Raw genomic sequence first — 23,374 nt, forward strand, 5'->3', positions numbered from 1 at the left:
AGCCCAGAATCACTAAGTCTACTTGAAGTGCATTCATTTCAAGACTGCCATCAGAAGCAAATAAAATTAAAAAGGTGAAAATACCCTGTCAACTGGGAAGTTCACACAGTGTGGAGGATTACTGCTACTAACAGCATTAATATTATCATTGTTAGTATTATTATTATTATTATTATTATTTTATGGCCAAATGACTTGGGTCAGAACTGAAGCATCAACTTCCAGCCCCTCTCAAATGAGGCCAAGTTGAATTTAAACCTACCAGCTTTGCTATTTTTGTGTACATGGCTTTCCAGAGCTTCTGAAATGCAAAACATATACACACATACATGTCCCCCCCCTTTTTTTCCCCAGTCCCAGGTCCTTGTCTGGCATTTGGTACCTTTAATTTGCTCCTTCTCATGATCTTTAACTGCAATCTGGGCAACTAGGTAAAGTAGCAAGATTGGCTATTAGCCCCTGGTCCAGTCCCTGGCAGCGACAGATGTGGGGTGAGAGTGACCCTAGGGGCACAGAGCACTCACTGTGAGTCAGAAGTCTTGGGCCCTGCGCTGTCTCTGAATAACTGCCTTAAATTTACACACCTAGAGAAATCCTCTGAAACAATAGTGAAGAGATTCGTAGACCTAATACCAGTATCTCTTGGACAGATGCTTTTAGAAATTCCATACTTTGCTGTGTCAAATAAGGCTAATACCCTTTCCATGTCAACAATCTCCCAGGATTGTCAGGAGGCTTGTAAACTGCAGAGAGCCAAAGGGACCTAAGATGGCACCTGCCAAATGGGAAGATTGGGCTGCGAGGGCTCCTCGGTTTCCCTCCCAGTCTGTCAGCTTGGGATCTGGGGTCCTCATCAAAAGGGAGGTCTGTGTTGATGGCTTCATGATGAATGAAGTTAAAGGCTTATAACAGAAATTGATTGTCTCACAGTTCCAATGTCTAGAAGTCTGAAATCAAGGTGCTGGCAAGGCCATGCTTCCTGCAAAGACTCTAGAGAAGAATTCTTCTTGGTCCCTTCTAGCTTTCTAGTGGTTGTTGACAGTCCTTGGTATTCACTGGCACATGGCAGCATATCTCCAGTCTCTGCCTCTGTCTTCACACTACCCTCTGTGTGTGTCTCTATGAACCAATTTCCCTCTGACAAGGACCCCCAGTCACTGGATTAGAATCCATCCTAATCCAGTATGATGTCATTTTAACTCAATTACATCTATAAAGACCTATTTCTGTATAAGGTCAAGCCCAGTCCAAGGGCTAGGAGTTGAACATATCTTTTTAGGGGACACAATTCAACCTACAATACAGAGAGTTTAAGTGATTTTCCCAAAAACTCATATAAAGATGAGATCCCCCATGATCTAGTCTCAGGAAGTATCTCTCTCTTCTGTTTTTCTCTCACCCAAGAAACAGAACACTTAAAAAAAAATTCACAACTTGACTCACTCTCTTGAGAAATCAAAACAGGGCAGAGATGCTCTTATTGCAAACATTCTTAAATGTCCAATCCGCTATCCCACCCTACACACGCTTCTCTTCCTTCCCTCCAAGTCTCCATGAACTCCATGTCAAGGAACTCTTCTCTCTCTCCCCTTACCCATCCATTTACACACCACCCACTGACTCCCTCTTGGACTTCACAATCACAAAAACTGTCCCCAAACATGTGTCTCTCCTTGCCATGCACAACCATAAATGAATTTTAGGTATCTTAGTTTCTGAATTATTTTATCAGAATTTTATTTTTCACCATATTATTTGTACAGAATTAAAGCAAGGATTTTCACTCTCTTTTTCAGCTCTGTTGGGACCCAAGAGTTATAATAAAAGAAGGTGACAGGGTGATGAGGAGTCTCCACACCAAAGACACAGTGGTTCTGAGCTGGAGGGATGGGAAACCAACCCAGACCTTCCGGGCTGATTTCCCTGCCCCTTCTCTGTGCTCCCTCTGCTAGATGACCTGAACTGACTGATTTTATGTGACTGGGTAGAACCTACGGGGAAGTCTCTGTGGGCCCAAGTTTCACTTTAGAATACTTTTTAAATATAAAAACAGAGGGAAAAGAAAAACTACCTATAGTTCAATTAACTATTGTTAAAAGTTTGCTCTAATTCTTTTTCCTTTCTGTTTATAATGCATACTTTCAATGTAGCTATAATTATATGGTAGATACATTTTTCCTGCTCTTTCACTTAATATAACCTAAGAATGCTTCCAGATATTGCAGAATTCTCCATTAATGTGATAATTAGTGTCTATCTAATATTCACTAAGTAAATGCTAATTTAACTATTTCCCTGGAATTGGATATTTACATTGTGTCTAGTTTTCCATTACTAATAATAACTGCTATAAACATCTTTGTTCATAATAATTTTTTCCATACTTGGAACATCTTTCATTAGGTTATATTCCCAGATATGGGGCCAAACTTTCTAAATCAAGATTAATTCAAAATGGCCTGATCTATCTCTGAAGGTAGTGAGTTTCTCATCTCTGCAACTGATCATGAAAAGGTGGTATGATTTTTAAGGGTGTGGTAGAAAAATAAGAGGTTAGACAAGGTAACTTTCAGGGTCCCAAGAACTCATGAAATTGTGATTCTCCAAAATTCACCTCACAAATATCAGTCTTATTTCTGTTCCAAATTGCTTCCTCACTCCCCATATATATGCTGTGTAACAACCACTCCAAGACTAAACAGCTCAAACAGCATCTATTTCATGTTCTCCTGGTGCTGTCGTCAAGAGTTTGAGCTGGGCTCAGCAGGATGGTCCTTTTGCAGATTTGCCTGAAGTCATTCATGTGGCTGTAGTCATTAGAGGCTTGACTGAGACTGGAAGTCCAAGATGGTCTCACTTACCCATCTAGAGGTTGGTGATGGCTATCAGCTGACTGGTACAGAGACCTCAGTTGGGAAATCTTATCTCTGCCCTATGTGGCCTTAGCTTATCCCATAGGCTAAAAAGGGCTCCTTCACATGGTGGCCTCAAGGTAGTATTCCACATGGGGAAGAGCTACAGGGCCCTTTGGAAGTAGGACACCATTTCTGGTACATCACATTCTCTTTGTCAAAGCGAATTACAAGGCCAATCCATAAGCAGCAAAGTCACTTTGGAAAGGGTCCATGTACAGGAATGGAAGGGTTCCTTGTAAATATTTTACAAACAAAATACCACAGTCCATCCTCTGGCCAAAATAATTCATGTCCCTCCCTTGTGTAAAATATACTTTTGCTCCCTCTTCCCAAAAGTCTCATCCTATTAGCATTTCAGGCTTGGAGTCCAAGACCTCATGATTTAAATCAGGTCAAGAGGCAAATGAGATACCAAGGATGTAGATCCTTGAGTGTGGTTTCTCTTGATCCAGAGATCTCTGAACCCGAAAGAAGAGTTATCTGCTCTCCAGAGACCCAATATCTTCTTGTCTTGGTGATATAGGCACAAGATAAGCCCAATAGAACTCCCATTGAAAAGTGGGAGAAACAGAAGGTGCGTAACAGTAACTGCTCCACAGTATTTCTGAAATCCAGCCAGGCACACAATCCCCACCCCAGAGAGCGCAGTGCTCCTTGATTAGAGCCGAGTCCTGCTCCCTAGGAGCGGTTCCCCAACCTGTTGCTCTCTGTAGCTTTGGTTCTGCATGGGGCTTCTCAGCTTCACCCTGAGACATTCTTCCTTCTGTCCTGTGAGAAATGGCCCGTGTTTGCAGCTGAGTAGTCCTTTACACCTATTTCCTGTGCATTGAAATTTGGGGCCTAGAGGCTCTTTTCATTTTTAATTATTTCAGTTGTTAATAGTCCAACCTGGTTGGTACATCTACCTTAAAATTTTTCTGTGTCTTTTATAACAGAATAAAGTCCACTGTGTTAGACAGAAACTACACCCATGGTTCTTTTCAAAATAGGCCTCTTTCTATTTTGGAGGGCATGTCAGGGTGCTTTGGGACAATTCCCTTAAGATTCTTGAATGCCCTTTTGTCTAACTAACATGGAGTCCTTGGCACTGCCTTAAATCGCTATCTTCACAAAGGGTTTTACAGCCATAACTTTGACTTGATTTTTATCCAGAAGCCATTTCTGCTTTTAAAATATTTTGCTAGAGGAAAGACGAAGGATGAGAAATGGTCTTATTTTCCAACCCAGCTAGTCCTGGGTTCTTTGAATTTCCTCTAATTTCTGCTTATGCACTGAAAACTTACTTCTTCCTAAAGCACCTTGTCACATACAGCCTGAAGCACACACTTTCAACACTCGGTCCAGAGATCTCACTGGCCAGATCCACAAGTTTATTGTATACATTTCTCTACCCTCGAAGTTGCCACAGGCAAGTTCCACCAATCGTTTCACGTGGCAGAGGTTGGCTTGTCAGACCTTCCATGGCAGCTTCCTCACTGCTTTTCTGGCCTCTACTTGTTAGCCAATTCCCAAACCAAAGCCACATGTTCTGATATTTTGTTACTATGGCATCCTATTTCTGTATCAGTCAGAATTCAGTCAGGAAGTCAGAGCCTCTGTAAGTATTGTGAAAGAATGGCTATTTGTGGGCATTAGGACTCATGTCATTACAGGAAGAGCTGAGGAAGTAGAGGTCAGGGACAGAGAGTTGGAGGACCACAGAAAGATCACCAGTCCATTTTCCTTAAACCCTCCTGGGTAGAAATGTGGGCATCTGCAGAGGAATCTGAGAATTCAAACCCATCTAAGGAGCCAAAGTGGGACCATGAGGAGGATGGAGAGAGGTCTGTGAGAGGTCGGCTCTGAGCAGCTAACAGCAAGCATCTGGTGGTAGGTGTGGGCCACTGTTGGTCAGCAGAGTCAGTAGCTGGAAAGAAGAGCTGGATGCAGAGTGGAGGAGAGTGAGGATGATTAGAACCTCCTGGGCACATCTACATCTACCCTCTCTGTCCCTGGCCCCAAAATAACATTCAGCAGGTGAGGACTATACTACATTCTAAACTCACACAAGTTTCTTTTTTGGTCAACCTACCTGGGAACTGTACAAGGAAGGAGATTCTGGAGAATGTAGCTTCAAGATAAACTAAATTGATAACAGGTCAGTTCAGCACACTTCCTGAATGTCTGCCTAACTTAACTCAGAACTAAGCTCTCCAAGAGCCCAGAGAACATGTCAGTGGGGCCTCGGGGTGCAGCTCAGGAACATTGACAAGCAAAGCCGTGAAGCATTTGAATCTGTAGGACAGACTTTGTTGGCCTCAATGCCTCAAAAGAGCACCAGCCTTATTGGCTAGGGAATCAGGATGCTGCACTTGCGGACCTGGAGCCACCACTTGCTAGATAATGGCCTTGCCCAATTTATTTAAATTAAAGGGCTTCAAGTTTTTCATCTATGAAATGAGAACAGCCACTCCTGAGCTACCTTTACCATACATTGCTCTGATGCGTAGCTGTCAAAGTATTTGTTAAACTCAAATGAGATCGGATGACTTAATGGGCATATGGAGAACAGCCGTAGTTGTCCTCCCACAGAAATGTGGCCAACTTTCCTGCTGCCCTGATTTAGTTTTTCCTAGGATGTCTGTGCTATTTCTATTAAGATAGGAAATACACAGAAAACAGACTCTGGCTTCTCTTACTCAGATCTCTCTTCTCAGCCCCCAGTCCTCAACAAAACCCCTTTCCTACATCAGGTGGTGGTGGGAATGGAAGGGGAGTCGACCTGAACACCCAGGCCTTTACTATTTCCTCTGCCTTGAGGCTCTCCCAGCTGCTCCCAACCTTCCACCTAGTATTTTTACCGGCCTAAAACCTAATGACGTTTCAGTCACCAGCTCAAAGAAACATGCTCTTCTTCCTAAATGTTTTATGATTTCTCTCAGCTGGATGCAATTTTTTCCTTCTTTAAATCCCTGGGCCTTCCTATCTTTCACTGCAATAACTATACACTGACAATTCCAACACATACACATTTCTTATTCTTATACTAAATTTCCTTATTCTCCTACTAAATTTCACATTCCCAGAGGCAAGGGACTTGCTTACTAAGCTCAGCTTAAGTAGTTGTTGGTGTCCTCCACATTATAGTCCAGACAGAGCTTGGTATATAAACATTTGTTGAACTGAGTTGAAAGAAACAACTTGAGGACATGCATCCATGTGCTGGTGTCCTAAATAACAATAGTCTAAAGGAAATAGCTGCCAAAATAAGACATAGAAAAATGAAGAGTGTGTGATTCCCAGCCAGATGATTCCCTATTATTATGAGTTGATAAGGTATTTCCCTCCATCATGTTAATATGACGACCCTAAAATGGGATAGTCCAAACAGAAGTTAGTGTTCCATCCTCTGCCTGTAATCAAAGGTAAGTGATTTTTGTAGAATGTTACCATTCATAGCTGGGGCTGCAAATATTAGCCAAGGCCAGTGACCTCTCTGTTTAGGTTATAGCTGGAGCTGTCACTGAGCCACATCCTCTCTGGGAGACAGTCCATGCACTCAAGATACTGTTTCAAGAGTTCCCTTAGCCAGAAATGTTGTTTGGCAACATGCCTATCTTTTGTCAAATACTCTCTGGGTTGGTGGGTTCCTTTCTCCAGGGTCAGAACAGTTCTAAAAGCAAAACTGATGTCAGGAAATGCTCATGGTTATCGCCCTACTCTTGAACAAGTCACTGCCCCTCTCTGGACCTCAGTTTCCTTTAGAAGGAGAGGAACTGAAATAGCACCTAAAGATCCCTCCCTCGCAGTTCTAATATTCCAGGACTCCACTTTGAACTGAAGACTGAGTTCCCAGGGACACAGGCCCTCCCTCACCTGCATCTAAAAGTGGGTATGGCTCAGATTTTTCCATGGGTCTCAGCTGAGGAAGGCTTACCTGCTCTGGAATAGTGTGGCTCTGCAGGCAATGACTGTGTATCTGCCATCATAAAAATATACTTAAGCCTGGAATTTACAAGAAAAGAGGTTATTTACCATAGGCCTTCAGTAGGTCTCTCCCTAATCCAAATTATCTCTGGGTGGTTTCACTTGAAAGTGTCTATGCTACTGGCACTATAGAACCCAAGAGACCTTGGCTGCTGTATCTAGAAGTGTTAATACTCAAATCATGACGATTCATTGTATATTGCATGGTTATAGACCACAGACAAGTTCAAGTTCATCAAGTTCTTCAGCATGAAGCAATCTATGTGTTGAAACTCCTCATCATCTTCTAGTTGGCTTATTTAATGTATGGATATGATGACTTGTTAGAATACCAGCATGTCAGGATTGGAAGAGAACATAGAGCTCAGCTAGCTAATAAGCCCTGTTTTACCAGGTAGGAAACTGAAACCAGAGACGAGGTGCCCTATAACAGTTTATGGTAGAGTCAGGAACAGGGATCAGGACCTCCAACTGCCAAATCCATACATTACTCCAAGCAAAGATCACCAAGATAACACACTCCAGTTCATGCAGCTACTCAAAGAAGAAGCCCTTTCCCAGGCCTTCTCTCTAAATCTATTTAATCTTATTTTTACTATCTTGTTTTATTCTAACAAAAGCAGCTTAATTGGCTTTTATTTTGAAACATACTTCAGCTAATAAACTGATGAAAGAACAGAAAATAAAACACTACATAAAGACGACATAAGAATTGCAAAGACATTATACTCTGGGGATGTTCAATGCAAGGCAAGCAAGTCACACAATTCAATATCCCCAAGATGGCTGACATTCATAACAATGTCCCTGGGTCACCAAGGAATGGTTAGCATGTTTCACAAAGAAAGGAGGGATTTATATAAGGCACTTTAGAAAGCAACAGACCAAAAAAGAAAAACAAATAAATTACACTTAGGTAAATCTTCAGCTCTTCGGAAAACTCAAAAATAACAAACCAACTGTGGCGTTCAAGGAAGTGACGCTTCAGCTATGTGCAGATACGTACATTCTACAGTAAAAAGGCTAGTGTGAGTTTGGCTAGTATGTGCAGAGGAGAGGAATAAATACCAAAGCCATGATCTCATCCTCTGTTTACTCTTCAATTCCCAAAGTTAGTGATTAATTGTCCTTGTGTTTTGTTGCCAGGGCAAATTGTTTCTCTTTAAAACTCTCACTTATTTTAAATAAATAAATCATTAGTTTCAAAACAAAAGTGTCATATGTCAAGATACTTCTGACATATTAAATTAATGAACAAAACAATGAATGCAGTAGAAGCTGCTAGAGATAGGCAGCCTTTGAGAATTTTCCTTTAACAACTTCGAAAGACAGCAGAAATCATTTTTAGTAAGAGATTTTCTCATGCATCTTGTCTAAAATGTCAGTCTAAAGGTTGTAAACACATATTCAACCTTAAAAGATAGTGATGGGTAAGCCAAGTTCTTAGTCAAATAAATACACCAACCAGCTAACATAATATGCTCCCCAAACTAAACTTACTCAAAATCAGCTTTAGGCAACCAGCTTAAGATCTCTACATGGGTCTCTGAATTTGCTCAGAGTTTCTGGCTTTTCCAGTGCAGGGAATTCTTTTAGCAAATAGGCAAATTTTGCATCTACTCTTAACACAAACACAACTATTTCTGGGTGATTCCAGTAGTTTGTGAATTATTAAGACTATTAAACACAGTTTCGATTACATGACTTCCCTGTTCAAATGTTTTCTATGTCTTTCCTTTACTCATAGAATTTAGATTCACTTACTGTTAAGGCATTCAAGATCAACCATAATCTAGTTTCTACATATCCTTCCAAGTCTATCTCCTCCTACAGTCCCTACAGACTTCTGGCTTCTCAGTGTTCATTCTCAGAATGAGTCTTTGGTAATAAACATTTATTGGGTAACAGCTGTGTGCCAGGTCCTCTTCCATGCACTGAAGAAGCACCTGTAAAGAAAATAAAGTCTCGCTCTCCAGTAGGTCCCATTCTTATGGAGATCTATCACCTTTCTCTGAGTGTGTTCCTAGTGTTTGCATTCCCATTAAAGCATGGGTCACATTGTACAACAGCTCTGTCTGTGTTTTCATCAGTCTGAACACTGCTCTATGTCTCACTCATCCCCTAAGCCATGCTTTGCTTAGTGACAGGCACACATTGAATACTCAATGAATGACTTATATTGTACATAAAGGTTCTTCCTTTGGAAATGTGGTCAGTTTCTGTTCCATATAGAATCCATCTGTGAGTTTATCTAGTTTATCTAACTTTTTTTGAATTTTGACATTGAGTTATTTTCAACAAATAAGCCATTGAGTTGTCAACAGGAATGACAAATGTCAAGCTACTTCTGATGGAACTAAAAAAAATAAACAAAACAGTGGCTGGACATCCACATTGACCTAACCTGTAATGTGGCTCCTCAAATCCTAGAATCCATACTCCCCTTTCTTTGGGTTTCCCAGGCTGCCTGGTCTACTCGTGGGCAGCCCTTCCTCCTTTTCTCCAGCAGAAGCTGACGTGGGCAGCAGCTCATCTTGTTTCCTCTCTCCTTGACCCCAAAGGTAGAAACTGAAGACCAAGTGCTGGCAACTTTCTGTGGCAGGGAGACTACAGATACAGAGCAGACCCCTGGCCAGGAAGTGGTCCTTTCCCCTGGCTCCTTCATGTCCATCACTTTCCGGTCAGATTTTTCTAATGAGGAGCGATTCACAGGCTTTGATGCCCACTACATGGCTATGGGTAAGTTGGAGAAGTGGGTGGCTGATCCCCGGGTTTTCCATTCTCTCTAAACATTTAAAGTACCCTGTGCCCTCTTCTTTACAATGAACACTTGTATAGTCACCATGTAGATTCTGCCATTAATGTCTTACTGCATTTGCTCTCTCACATATCTATCCATCAATTAATCTGTTTTGATGCCTTTCAAAGTAAATTGCAGACATCAGTACACTTCCTCCAAATACTTTAGCTTAACATGCATATTATTTTGTTAGAGTTCAATGTCTCTACACAATTATTTCTTTTAATATAAAATTTATATTCAATGAAATACACAAATCTTTTTTTATTAAGGTATTATTGATATTTACTCTTACAAAGGTTTCACATGAATAAACAATGTGGTTACTACATTTACCCATATTATCAAGTCCCCACCCATACCCCAATGCAGTCACTGTCCATAAAGAAATGCACAAATCTTAAGTACATTTGTTGAGTTCTGAGACAATTATATTTGTATGTAATTCAAACCCCTAACAAGGTGTTGAACTTTACCATTAACACAGAAGTTCCTTCACGCTACTACCCAATCACACCCAACAACCACATCCCTTAGAAGCAACATTTGTCCTGATATTTTTTCCACCATAGATTAGTTTTGCCTCTTCTAAAACTTCATATAAATGAACACACACAGCATATATTTTGAGATGAGAATTCTTCTCCTCAGCATAAAGTTTTGGGTCATACTATTCCAATGCCTCAGTAATTTTCTCCTTTTCATGGCTGAATAATATTTCATTACATAAATATACTACTATCTGTTCATCCATTTTCCCATTGATGGACCCGTGGGCTCTATCCATTTTTTGGCTCTCTGAAGTTTTTATAAACCTTCTTGTATAGGTCTTTTTGCAAACATGTTTTCACTTTTATTCTGTAACTAGGTACAGAATTCCTGCGTCATAGGGTAGGTGTGTGTTGTTTAATAAGAAATTACCAGATATTTTTCAAAATCTTTGCACCATTTTATATACCTCCAACAGTGTTTGAGAGTTCTGGCTTCTCCATATCCTCACTAACATTTAATGTTGTCAATTTTTATCCTCACCAACATTTGATATTTAACCATTCTAGTAGGTATGCAGTGGCACATCATTATGGTTTTAATTTGCATTTCCCTGGTGACTAGTAATATTAAGTATCTTTTCATGTGCATGTTAACCATTCCTATATTTTTTGAGGAAATGTATGTTCAGATTTTTTAATTGGACTGAGAACATACTCTTTTAAATCTTTGTTTCTTTTAATCTTGTATTTCCAATCCCAAAAACAAGACTTGCCCACATTAGGAACTTAGAAAGAGAGAGGCAGCATAGATCAGAAGTTAAGAGCCCAGGTTCCAGAGCCCACCTGGATCTGAGTGCTGGCCCCACCAGTTACTACCTGTGTCACTTGGGGTCAATTCCTTAATGCCTCGATCTGTTTTTTTCATCTGTAGAATGGAGATACTAACAGTCCTGGTCAGTCTTATCACAACTGTTAGAAGATAGTGGCACTGTCAGGTGTCAGGTTGCCTGGGTTTGAACTTGGCTTTCTGTGATCTTGGGTAAGTTGCTTCACCTAAGTTCCAGTTTCCTCATTTGTAAATGGACATAATGGCTCTTTCTGGGCTTTATGTGAGGCTGTAATGGGGGAATACATATACCTGCCAGCACAGTGAATGGTCCATTCTAAGTGCTCTGTAAGTGCTGGCCTCTGTCTCCATCATCACACATGGACTGACTGACTGAGAGGCTCTGCCGGCCCCGCAGATGTGGACGAGTGTGCGGAGCGGGAGGACGAGGAGCTGTCCTGCGACCACCACTGCCACAACTACATTGGCGGCTTCTACTGCTCCTGCCGCTTTGGCTACATCCTCCACACAGACAACAGGACCTGCCGAGGTAGGGCCCGGGATGCTTCGATGCACATTTTCCAGTAAGACTAAGGGAGGCTCAGAGGACAGACAGATATTCAGTAGGAACAATTAAAAATGGGGTCAGAGAGCTGTGCCTCAGCTACCTCATGAATAGAAGTCCAGGTTCAGGTTGTCAAAGGACCACATTTGAGAAGCCCTAGTCCCTCGGCCACCTTTCTTCCTGAGCAGCAGGATCTTCTGCTCTTTGGTCCCTATCTCCCTTCCTACTGTAGGTCAGCAGCCGGGCCAAGTTAAGGGAAAGTCCAGGCTTCTCAATCCTCTCTCCTGAGCCTCACCCAGTAGTTCTTTTTACCCCGCTCATCCATAGCCCCTCAAGTTCCTCTGTGATAGAACCTCAGTCCAAAGGAAGGAAGAGGGAGGAGAGAAGCAAAGACAGAAACAGCATGAAAAGGCCCATTCCTTCTCTCTCTCTTTGTTTCCACCTCTCATCAACATACCTACTCAACTATCTGGGCTGCATACCCAGGGTTTGGGGAGGGATGGAGAAATGGGAGGGTTCAGCCACCTCCCATGAGGACCTTCCCTCTAGTGAGGCCATAGCCCCTTAACTAGAAGGTGACATGTAGTAAAGGCCATGAAAGGAGTGTGGACACAGCGCGGCCAGACCTGAGTCTGCATGGCGAAGTGAGCACTTCCCAGAGATGGTGACCCTTAATAGAAAAGAAAGAAGAAGGAAAAGGAGAACACCCAGGGCAGAGAGAACATCCAGGGGTATGGTGGGACCCGGACTGTCTGGGGAATTAGCAGTAGATTGGTATGAACTGCAGGGGAAGGATCTGTGGTTCAGAGAGATCACTTGCAAGCTGAGTAAGGGATCACTGGAGGGCAGTAAGGCTAGAAGCAGGAGTGCTTTCCTTCCTCTTCTGAAGACTTCTACTTGTTTCCAACTAAAACCCTTATCTGATTATCAGTATAAAGCAGGCACATACAGGAGCTTTTTTTGAAGAGGATAATGTTCTATGGTTTTCATTCAATATTTGCTCAATAGACCATCATACGTTAGATAAGGTAGATGAGAACGAGCAAGATTTCTAAATCTTTTTTTTTCTTTTTCACCTCTACCTCTAGGAGCCTTTTTAAACATTTTCTTAATTGCCCTTACTCATGAAATCTCAATACCACAGATACACTGTATATATGCTTACATACTATGTCCAATTGTGCATTGTCATAAAAAGAATAACAACTCCCACCCCCCTAACCCCCATTCCTGCAAAGAACCAATCTGATCCCCCTTGGGGGTGATACCACCCCCATGAATGCTTGGGGTGGAAAATGAAAACAGATGGGGATGCAAGAGACCTTATCTAAACCTCATTCAGCAACTCGTAGCTGTGGGGCTTCATATTAGTCACTCCCTTTTCTGAGCCACAGTTTTCTCATTTGCAAATAGACAGATAATAAAAGTTTAGAAAGGACTGACATCCCAGGTCTAGGATGGGTCAACCAAGGACAAAGGTTCAGTGGCAAAGGGTCAGGACACTGGGTCCTCGGTTGTAGCCTTAGTGGGAAACAAAGCAAACCCCTGATCTTAGAGAACTTAGAGTCTAGCCTGGGCAAGAAAATCCACTAACAAATATGTTACATAATGGCAAATAGTGGTCAGCAGTCTGAAGAGAAACAAAGGAAGCCCAGGGGCCAGAGAGCGAGGGTATGTGTGAGGGTCCTATGTTACATGAGAGATGGGGGAGGCTTTGAGCAAAGATACAATGGAGTTTGGGACTGAGAGAACAACAGGACAGAAGAGGTCCAGACTTTTCCTCCTATTTCTCCACCTCAAAATCTTTCCACCTCAGAATCCCTCCTGCCCCTACAAGTCCAGAGAATCTGACCAGAAGTCTTATCACACTCAACTGCCTTTGAGTCTTAACCATGCAAATTACTGGGTGTGTGACCTTGGATAAATCACTTTCCCTCATTGAACCTCACTTTCCCCATCTATAAAATGGGGATAGTGATTCCTTCCCTGCTTGCCTCTCAGGACCACTGGGCAAGTCGTACAATAACAGTTAAGAAAGGGGTTGCCACGGCCATGGCTTTGGTGTCCACTTTGCTCTGGTATGTTTCCCACAGTGGAGTGCAGTGACAACCTCTTTACAGAGAGGACCGGCGTGATCACCAGCCCTGACTTCCCCAATCCTTATCCCAAGAGCTCTGAATGCTTCTATGTGATTGCGCTGGAAGAGGGTTTCATGATCAGCCTGCAGTTTGAGGACATTTTTGACATTGAGGACCATCCTGAGGTGTCTTGCCCCTATGACTTCATCAAGGTAAGCCTGCAATGGATGTTTGCTCTGGGGATGCTCAGAAATATTGGCTGAATTGGGAAAATTGATATTCCTGGCTCTCTGTCTTCCCCCCAGGATAGAGGTCCAAGCAGTTTGCTTCCCAAAAAGTAATTATTTAAAATAACGTCTACCAGCTTAATCAGACCAAGTCTAAGGGATCTCCCCTGATCCAAAACTAGCCCCTTGACCACCTGCAAAATCCCTTTTGCCAAGTAACCTAACATCATTATGTAGGAACAACACAGGTGAAGGTTATGGGGACGATCTTGGAGTTCTGCCTACCATACACAGTATCCCAGGAGATACCCTGTGAGCCTTACCCAGGCACTTAGCCTTGGGGCTTCCCTTTTCCCCCCAGTGACAAGATAAAGATATCTATAAGATCCACAATTGTAGAAGGCACCAAATGAGGGCTGAAGAGTCCTGGTCCTCAGAGGTTGAAGAAGAAAGAATTAAAGGCACAGGAAAGACCCAGAACTTGGAAATCCATAACAGCTAATAATGCCTATTACCTTCTCTCTGCTCCTGCTGCCTCTCTCCTAGTCCAAACCCCGTTATCTCTGGATCAACTGCAAAGTTTCCTAGCTGGTTTTCTTACTTCTACCCTTTCCCTACACATTCTGTTCCCCCATAGTATTGAGGCTGAACTTTATAAAAGCCAGGTTGGATCAAGATTGCACTTAGAAGTAAACATTAATTCCTCAACAGAGTGCCTTGCCTGCCTTTCCAGCCTCATGCCATGGTACTCCCTCTTTCCAGCCATACGGACTTCCTTCCTGTTTTTCATACTTGCCAGGCTCTTTCCCACCTTTGGCCTTTCCATATGCTCTTTTCTCTGCCTGGAAAGTATTCTCCCCTCCTCTTCAAATGACAAAGTTCCTGTTCACCCTCCATGTCTCAAGTCCAATGTCATCTCCTCAAAGAGGCCTCCCTGATCACCTATTTAAAGTTACAATTTATTAAATAATGACTCATATATAGGCCACACAGATTTTATCATATAAATTGTAAACATACAGCATACATTTATATCATATATGTCTATCATCCAGATTATTTTTTATAACATTTACCACAGCTTGTAATTATTTATTACCTATTGTTAGTCTTCCCTGACTAGACCACAGGGTTTTTGAGAGCAGAGGCCTTTTGTCTCCTGTGGACCTGGACAGACCTTCCCTCCCTTTGGAGCCATAACGTATCTGCTCAAATAATCATCTTTGAGCAGAGGATTATTACCCTGCCTTGTCTCTGCCTGTTCCTCACAGATTAAAGCTGGCCCAAATGTTTTGGGGCCCTTCTGTGGAGAGAGAGCCCCAGGACCCATCAATACCCAGAGCCACAGTGTCCAGATCCTGTTCCGCAGTGACAACTCGGGAGAGAACCGGGGCTGGAGGCTCTCATACAGGGCGACAGGTAACACAGCCCCGCCGTCTCCCGGGCCACAGTTTGCCATTGTGCTCACCTCTCCTGGTGCAGTGGCTGAGGGATGGGGGAGTGGCAGGCCTGCGACCCCTCTGGAGTGTGCCAGGACTCCCCACTCTGCTTCTCAGCAGCTTGGGCCCAAGCCACATGCTCTCTCCTGACTCCGCTTCCCAGCCATGAAATGAGGGCCAGGACAGCAATGACCATGAGTTTGGATCAGACAAAATTTTCAAAACTGACTGCACTTCAAAATCACAGGGATTGATGTAAAAACAAACCAACAAACAAAAACACTTGTTTCCTGAACGCTACCCCTTCCCACTGTGATTCCTGGGGCCTAGAGAGGACCCTTCCCATTCCAGCCCTCTCCAAGTCTGGGGCAAAAATTCAGATGTTGGGCCTATAGCTCAAAATGTTTCATTATGGCAGTTCGCCTCCTTGTGGCCTCCCAGACTGGCCAAGTTCACTCCCCAGTACTCTAAGGCAGCCAGTCCTGGCTCAGAGCTGGATAGGGTCTGCAGTGATGGGAGGAAAAAGAGCGTAGACAGAAGGGACAAGACCACAGCTAGGCATGTAGGCATGACTGATCCAGTTCCTGGATTGATATCCTGGCCTTGCCTGCATATTCTCATTCAGTGCCCTGCTCTGCAGAGAGGAGTTTAGGATATTAACCAAAGAGAGTTTGTTTAGGAAAAAATTTCAGGGATAGACCCAGGCAGGCAGACCCTATCCAGTTCAGCCTTTTGAAGAGAAGTCTCACGGGCATATGCTCACAGTCTCTCTAGCACTTTGAAGGATGGACTTGGGAAGAAAACAATTCTGAGTGGCCCAAGAGGGCAAACTATGCACAGTGAGTAAAAATTACAAGGGTATAAATTTCAGTTGAATACGAAAACCCTTTCCTTTAATCAGAGGAGTCCAGTATGAAAGGCACAGATTTTTAAAGGTATTGAGCTCCCTGTCACTGTAGGAATCCAAATAGATGTTTGATGCTTAGTATGGAAGATGTTGTAAAGGAAGCATCAGACAAGGGTTCCACTCAGTGACATTTAATATCCTTTCCAGTCCTGAGTTTTGATGAAATCATCTGGCCAACCACCTCATTTTATAAACAAGGAAACAGAGGTCCAAGTTGGAACATGACCTGCTCGAAGACTGTCTTCTTCGGGGCCTAGGAGATCCAGGCCCCCGATACCAGCTTCTGTGGTGTGTCTGCCTCCTTCAGGTCTGGCGTTATAGGGCCTGCCTCTTGCTGCCAGGCTTTTCCTGTCCCCTCACCTGTTATCCTTTCATTGCTTCCCACCAGGGAATGAGTGTCCAGACCTACAGCCGCCTGTCCATGGAAAAATTGAGCCTGTGCAAGCCAAATATTCTTTCAAAGACCAGGTGCTCATCAGCTGTGACATAGGCTACAAAGTGCTGAAGGTACAGGGTCCTGCCTGGAGAGGGAAGTCAGCAGGGCAGAGAAAGTCTCCCAAGCCCCCCAGGGCAGATGGGCTTCCAGAGTTTGGCATGGTGCCACCACAGCTTCCCCACAAATCTTCAAAATGCTCCAGAAATTCTGGCCTTCAGAAAATTCAAGGCATGTGTCCCAGCTTCTCTCTCCTGCAGGTGATACCAAAGTCTTTTATCAGCGCAATGCCTGTTTGAATTTCAAAGAAACATAGCTCTGTTCTGCCCTATAATCAGGACTCACAACCCTAACAAAGTTCCCCAGACTTATTGGGGGAAATGGGACAGGAAGCAGAGACTTCAGAGGTAGGAGACAGGCGTTGCTCACTCTCCCGCCCTCTGAAACAGGGTTCTCCCAAGAACTACCTGGTTAACATAAAAAACAAAATCACCTGCCGGGCCCCACTTGAGATCAATTAAAGCAGAACCTCTGGGCCCGGACACAGTGATTGGTTTTTCTGTTACTGTTGCCCACATGAGTCTCAGGTGAGCCAAGCTAGAGGCCCATTGCTCTCAAGGAATGACTCTGTCATGGGGTTCCCACAGCAGCATCACATTACATGTTAGAAGCAAAGTCTTGGTCCCCAGGCCAGACCCACTGAAGCAGAAACTCTGGGGACAGAGCCCAGCAAGCTTTGCCAAAGCCCTCATGGACACTGATACTTACTCAGGTTTGAGAGCCCCTGAACAGCAAAAGGAGACAAGGGTTCAGGCGCCACCTCCAAGACAGGTGCCTGCACTGCTTCTCTCACACAGTCCCAGGGCTCTTCAGAGAACAGGGAATATGAATCAGCAGCTCTTTCCCTTACTTTCAAGTTTTCCCTTGGAGGGAAACTTGCCCACAGTCAGAAATTCTCAGCCAAGTTTAGAGTTTGAGCTGGTTTTCCTGGGAAACAACCACCAACCCAACCCCTCCTCCTTCTCCCACAACTTCATGTTTCTTCCTAGGATAATGTGGAGATGGACACATTCCAGATCGAGTGCCTGAAGGATGGGACATGGAGTAACAAGATTCCCCCCTGTAAAAGTAAGAAAATAAAGTTGGTTGTTTATAAGGATAATGAGCTCTCCGGCACTGGTGAGGGTGAGAACCTGGCCATCCACTCTGACAGGGACGGGGGCAGGAATTCAACAGACACATGAGCATTGGGCAAGAGGCTATTAGTGTTTCTTGCTGCAGTAAGATGTTAGGATTCCACTGGAAACTTGTTGTGGGTCCAAGTTTACTTTCTAAATACTAATTTTACCTCTGCCTGGAGACAGATTGCCAAACTTGCTAAAGGAATAGCTTGTGTCCAGGTTTGAAACTAACTCTGGCAATTGCTTGCTCAGGAAACTATTTTGACAATGGTACCCAGAGCCAGGTGACCTTACCAGTCTCTATGTGGCCATCAGCCATAACCACTAAGTTTTCTGGACAGCTTATGATTTAGATTCATGCAGGAAGGGCTATGGGGTCAGCACCATGGACCTGTGTGAAGCCGGGGACACAGCTCTGCACTGGCTCTTGAAACACAGAGTTCTTGCTTTAGTTCTGCTCCTAGCCCACCATGTGACCATGGGCAAGAGCTTTCATGGCAAATGTAAAGAGTTTGGACTAGCTTTATTATTCTAGAATATATCCCAGTGGTTATAAAATAATGTAGCTCATATAAATATGTAATACCTAATTGCCAGCCACCAAGCCCTCTCCCCCTACCCAGGTGACTTCAGTGCAAGACTTGTGACAACCACCATTTGAGGAAACTTATCTATGGCAACATCAGTGGAAAGATGCACAGTGACAGAATGGGAAGGGAGGGAAAAGGCTTGCTTTAGAATGGAGAGGGGTGCCGTCAAGGGTTGGGGCTGGCCCCTGGCCCCCCTCATTTAGGACTTTCAGTATTCTTTGGAGTGGTATCCTCCTCCCTCCTCCTAAATGGCTCAGATCCAGTAGACAGATGCACTTCCACTGCCCCAAGGGGACACTGTCAGGGTGGGGCTCCCTTGAGGATTTGCCAAATCCCAGGCAGAACTTTGGAGCAGAGTGTGCTTATTTTTAATTTTCCTTTTTTATCAGATGTGGCTGGCTGGCATCCAAGCCCAGTGTGGGAAAGGGGGACATTTTATGGCTTCAACAGGAAGTTTCCATATTGACTGGATGCCCATGCAGAGGTCTGCAGGGAAATTAGGTGTAAAAGGCAAGGTCTAGACACCGAGAAACCCAAACGCTGCAGACATATCCACCACCTCCCCCAGCACATGGCTTGGGTGTGGTGCTGCAGCTGAGTTCTACTCACAGCATCTGCACAGGGCAAAGCAAGGGATAGTCTGAGGGAAGAGGTAAAGGAGGACGTGGGGTGCAGGGGGCAGGACGTTGCTTTGGAGTCAACAAGTTCAAGATTCAAATCCAGGCTTGACTGAATAAGTGTCCCTCAGCAGTTTACTCCACTCTTTGGCTTCAGTTTCCTGCGTTCCTGACTGTTCCAAGGTGATTGAATTAATGCAGGTACCATACCAGTGGAGCACCAGAATAAGTAAAAGCTCAATGAAAGTGTATTGCTTCCCTCAAACCCAACCCCCATGAGGAAGAGGCTTGGTTTCTCTCATTCTCTCATTTTGGAAGAAGGAAATTTTAAAAATAGCTTTTTCCCTGATGGTACAAAGCACACATACCTTTGATTGTTGCGGAGATGTTGACAGAGTAAGGCACTATTGTATTCGTGGTACCATCTTACATGACTTACTTAGTATACAAAAGAATGCCTATTATTTGTACTAAAGAAAAGAGGAATTTTTTTTTCTCCTTAATATGATCTGGTTCTCCCAGCAAAGCCTGAATTACAACTATTAGGATCTCCCTTCAGACATGCTGGCATGTCTGCTTCTTCATTGGGTAGATATTTATTGAACACCTCTCTGTCCCAGGCATGTGCAGGGTTCTAGTGGAGATGCCAGACCAGAGTACAAGGCTGAGAAGTTGCGAGTCCCCAGGGACTGTGAGCAGTGGGTTGGGAACAGACAGGAAGTACGCATGTGAAGGAACTTGGCCAGGAAGTAGAAATTAGGGGTTGTTGTTCTGGCCCTGCACCTCGCTGTGGGTACCCTGGACAATTCCTGCTCTGTTCTGAATGTCATCTGTCAAAAGAGGGTTTGGACCAGATGAAGACAAAGCTTGTCCAGGGGCAGAATGTTATAACCTTCATGAGCCAGCATTTATAACTACAGATTCTCAGAATGGCACAAATTCCACAATCCCAAACTGTCTTTCACACTGGCTGTACCTAAACTGTGCATTCTTAATCAGTTCTGGTGGAGTAATTTCTGTATTTCCTGCATGAACTGTTTCTGCTTTGCTTGCTAATTTTTCTTTCTCTTCTTTTTCTCTCTCCCTTTCTCTCTCTGCTTACCTTCTCTTTACCTCCTGACCCCTCTTTGATCTTCACCATGGTGGCAGAAACCGAAATGGATGTGGAGAGCCAACACGAGTCAGAGCAAGTGACAGAGTGAATGAATGGCGGGACCCCACACAGTGCAGACACCAAGGAATGGATCACTCCCAAGTAGCCCCAGAACTCCACCCTCCCACCCCACCCACACTCCACTCTCATTCCCCTGTGGATTAATCACAATGATGTGGAAGAAAGCAATACAGTCTCAAGCAGCTGAAATTGCTGCGTGTATGAGAACAATTCTCCGTTTGAGGGTTCACCTGTCATTCAAATGTTACTTTGGAAAATAATGAAAAGACAATGGGGGATTTTTTTAGCACCTTTAAGTGAACTGTACTCTTCTCAAAGGAAAAATGACTCTGGCCCTAGAGTCACAAGATTTAATAAACAGTCACATGGCCTCAAGCTGACCAGGTCAAAGTGAGCCTTGGGTTCTAATCGGCTCCACACTTCAGGTTTAAATGGGCCAAAATGCCTGTGACTTTATAACTTTAATATCTTTACCCATTGTTATTTTCTTTACAAACATGAGTAGGTGAAACTAACAATTCATATAGCATGAATTTTTAGAAAATCTAGACATATTCTCATACCCAAAAGTTTCCTTTCTACCTGTACCTGATACAAGGGCTGAAATTCCATTATCAGAGGTTTATTCCCCTGGGGCTTAAAAATTTTGCATGTCTGAAAATGCCTGATTAAAGTTTTTCTAAAGATAGATATCACACTTAAAAACAGTGGTGCTCAGCTCTGGTGCCATGGGACATCACTGGGTCACAAGTAAAGATACAGAAAGGACTGTGGAATGGCAGCCAGCATGCTAGGAATCTCTATTTAGCCTGAACAAAATCTGGATAGACATAGCAGAGAACCCTTGCATTACATTGGGACTACTTGGCCTATTTTGTGATTAAATGGGTTCTTGCTGAGGGCAAAACCCTGCAAGAATGGTCAGTAAGAGGTCTAGGGACTGTAGTACCATCCTAGGGCAGGGTAACCCCTGAGAGAAGAGACGGGGTAGGCATTAAGGAAAGGCGCCAGTTGAATAAATATGTTTAACCCCACAAAGTGTAACACATATGGTACTCAGCATGAAAACATCATAATTTAGGCAGAAGACTTTATACAGACCCGAAGAACTGCAATACCAGGCAACAAGAGACACAAGTACTAGAGATAGCTGGGCAGAGGGCCCTGTGAAGAGAAACAAGGGAGCAGCCCCATTGAATTAGAAGAATAAGGAAAGGCTTTCAAGAAGAAGTGGTGTTTGATCAATGCCAAGGCTGGATCCAGAGCAGGGACCACAGGGCCTCGCACGTGGGGAAAGTCACAGACAAGACAGTGCACACTGAGGGGCCTGTGACACTGGGGCACAGGTATATCAAGGCAGGGATGAGGCTGAGGCTGGGGTGGGGGGCAGCCCTGGAGCCTGTATGCCAGGGCAAGTCTGCTGTGCCTAGTTCTCTGTGGAACCCCCAGATTGTGGCAAAGCATGCTCAGGAAAGCAGGTCAAAAAAATGTGTCTGAAGGAATATATGGCAGCAAAAAATGACAGGGGAGACAGGGAGTAGGGTGCTACATTCCATCCCAGAGGATGATGAGAAGGTTGGCCAAAGGAATGGGAAAAGGAAGAGAGTAGAAGTGGCCAAAGGAAGCCTTAGAGAAAAGGATGAGACCCTTCCTAAAATAAACAAGATAAGCAAGCTGAGGAAGCATGGTCTGGATATAGCACCTCAGGTTGGGCCAGGCAGAGCTGCTCAAGCCTCCTGCAAAGGGGAGTTGTCTCCAGGTACCAGAGAGACATAGCTCTTTGCCTGCCACTGTAGCCTGGGGTGGAAGTGCAGCCCTCCCCCACTCACTATAGCCAAGCTGAAGTGACCCTCTATTTTCCACTGTTGATCACCTCCTCTATCTGGTTGTAGATCAGCAGGCAGTTCCTTCTCTGGAGTGATGGGAAAGCAGGCCTTATACCCAGAAGTATCATTGCTGGCCATGGAACAGACTCTCAATAGCCTGACCATTCAGTCATGTCAAAGAGCAATCCTGGAATTCCTTCACCTGGATCTAGGTATTAGATCTTGAGGATATTTTAGGCTAAATGAGCTGCTATACCAAAGTTAAGGGAAACAAGAGTAGTACCGAGATACAGGTACCAATCAATGGCATTTCCTAAAAGAAGGAAGAAAAAATATGCTTGAGACTCAGCAGGAAAATACATTTAAAAATGTTAATAGCTTTAAATAATAATAAATATCATTACCTCTTGTTATCCTAGTGCTGATCTTCACAGAGCAGAAGAGGGTCTCTGTTTGGGGTGATCAACAAATGAGAGTGGTTTGTACTGGAGGACTGGAGCTCAGGACAAAACATTAGCCCGTTCTCTTGGCTGTTGCCTCTGTGGATAGGAGGTACCTGAATTTAACCCCATCCCTCTCCCCTCACCTCCACCCTGGAGGGCCTCAGAGGCATCTGTATTTTAAATTAGATAACTCTTTATTTAACCTAAAGATTAATTTGGAGTCCTGAAGTTAATAAAATAGTCACAATTTCTGAGTCATCTCAGGGATAAACTGCTGTCTCTCTGTTTTCCAAGGAGGCAGGAAACTTCAGAAATTCTGCCAGGCCCTTCAAATGCAGTCCTCTGAAACTATCAGAAGATTGACAGCTAACGGCCATCATTACCCAGCTGATATTGATTCTAGGCCTTTCAAACTAGAAAACAGATCCTTAAGAATTGTCAGTTTGGTTGACTTAAAAGAACACTGAATTTAAAGTCAGGTCTAGTTCTCTGACCATAACTCACTGGTGACCTGAGACCAATCAAGCGTCCTCTCTGGGCTCATCTGTGTAGATGATATTCTGATTGTCTGCTTTCAGTGTCTTTTCCAACTATGAAGTTCTATGATTTCTCTATGATTCTTCAACTCTAACACAGGCTGTCATATCTAAGATTAGGATTTCCTTAAATAAGCACCACCCCCTAAAAGAAGTACTGAAGATACACTGACAAGTTGGGTCCTCGACCTAGGACCTGGCTTCCTGCAGACCCTGCTGGACTCTATAGCTTCTGGCAGCTCCCCTAAGACCTGGTTGGACTTGCAAGCTCCCCTAAGACCACCTCTGAGGAGCAGGCATCTTTGGTCTTGTCCTACCACTAGCCCCAATGTCTAGCCATGAACAATGGGAGAAAATGAG

At 43.8% G+C, this 23,374-nt stretch overlaps 1 protein-coding gene across 6 annotated transcripts in view; it reads left to right on the forward strand.

Annotated features, from left to right (window-relative positions):
- MASP1 (MBL associated serine protease 1) overlaps positions 1–23,374 on the forward strand; it is a 60,427-nt gene that overhangs the window by 16,146 nt on the left and 20,907 nt on the right. For 5 of the 6 annotated variants that reach the window (XM_073231954.1, XM_017667113.3, XM_073231953.1 and 2 more), the window contains 6 exons: positions 9,443–9,620; positions 11,417–11,548; positions 13,657–13,853; positions 15,140–15,287; positions 16,603–16,721; positions 17,697–17,775. In XM_073231954.1, coding sequence (XP_073088055.1) covers positions 9,443–9,620; positions 11,417–11,548; positions 13,657–13,853; positions 15,140–15,287; positions 16,603–16,721; positions 17,697–17,775 — 853 coding nt within the window. Of the gene's footprint in view, positions 1–9,442; positions 9,621–11,416; positions 11,549–13,656; positions 13,854–15,139; positions 15,288–16,602; positions 16,722–17,696; positions 17,776–20,184; positions 20,332–23,374 lie in introns of those variants that run through there. The other variant, XM_017667137.3, reaches the window with a different exon arrangement.

This window comes from Manis javanica, chromosome 3, assembly GCF_040802235.1.
Source record: "Manis javanica isolate MJ-LG chromosome 3, MJ_LKY, whole genome shotgun sequence".
In the NCBI taxonomy this organism is placed as follows: domain Eukaryota; kingdom Metazoa; phylum Chordata; class Mammalia; order Pholidota; family Manidae; genus Manis; species Manis javanica.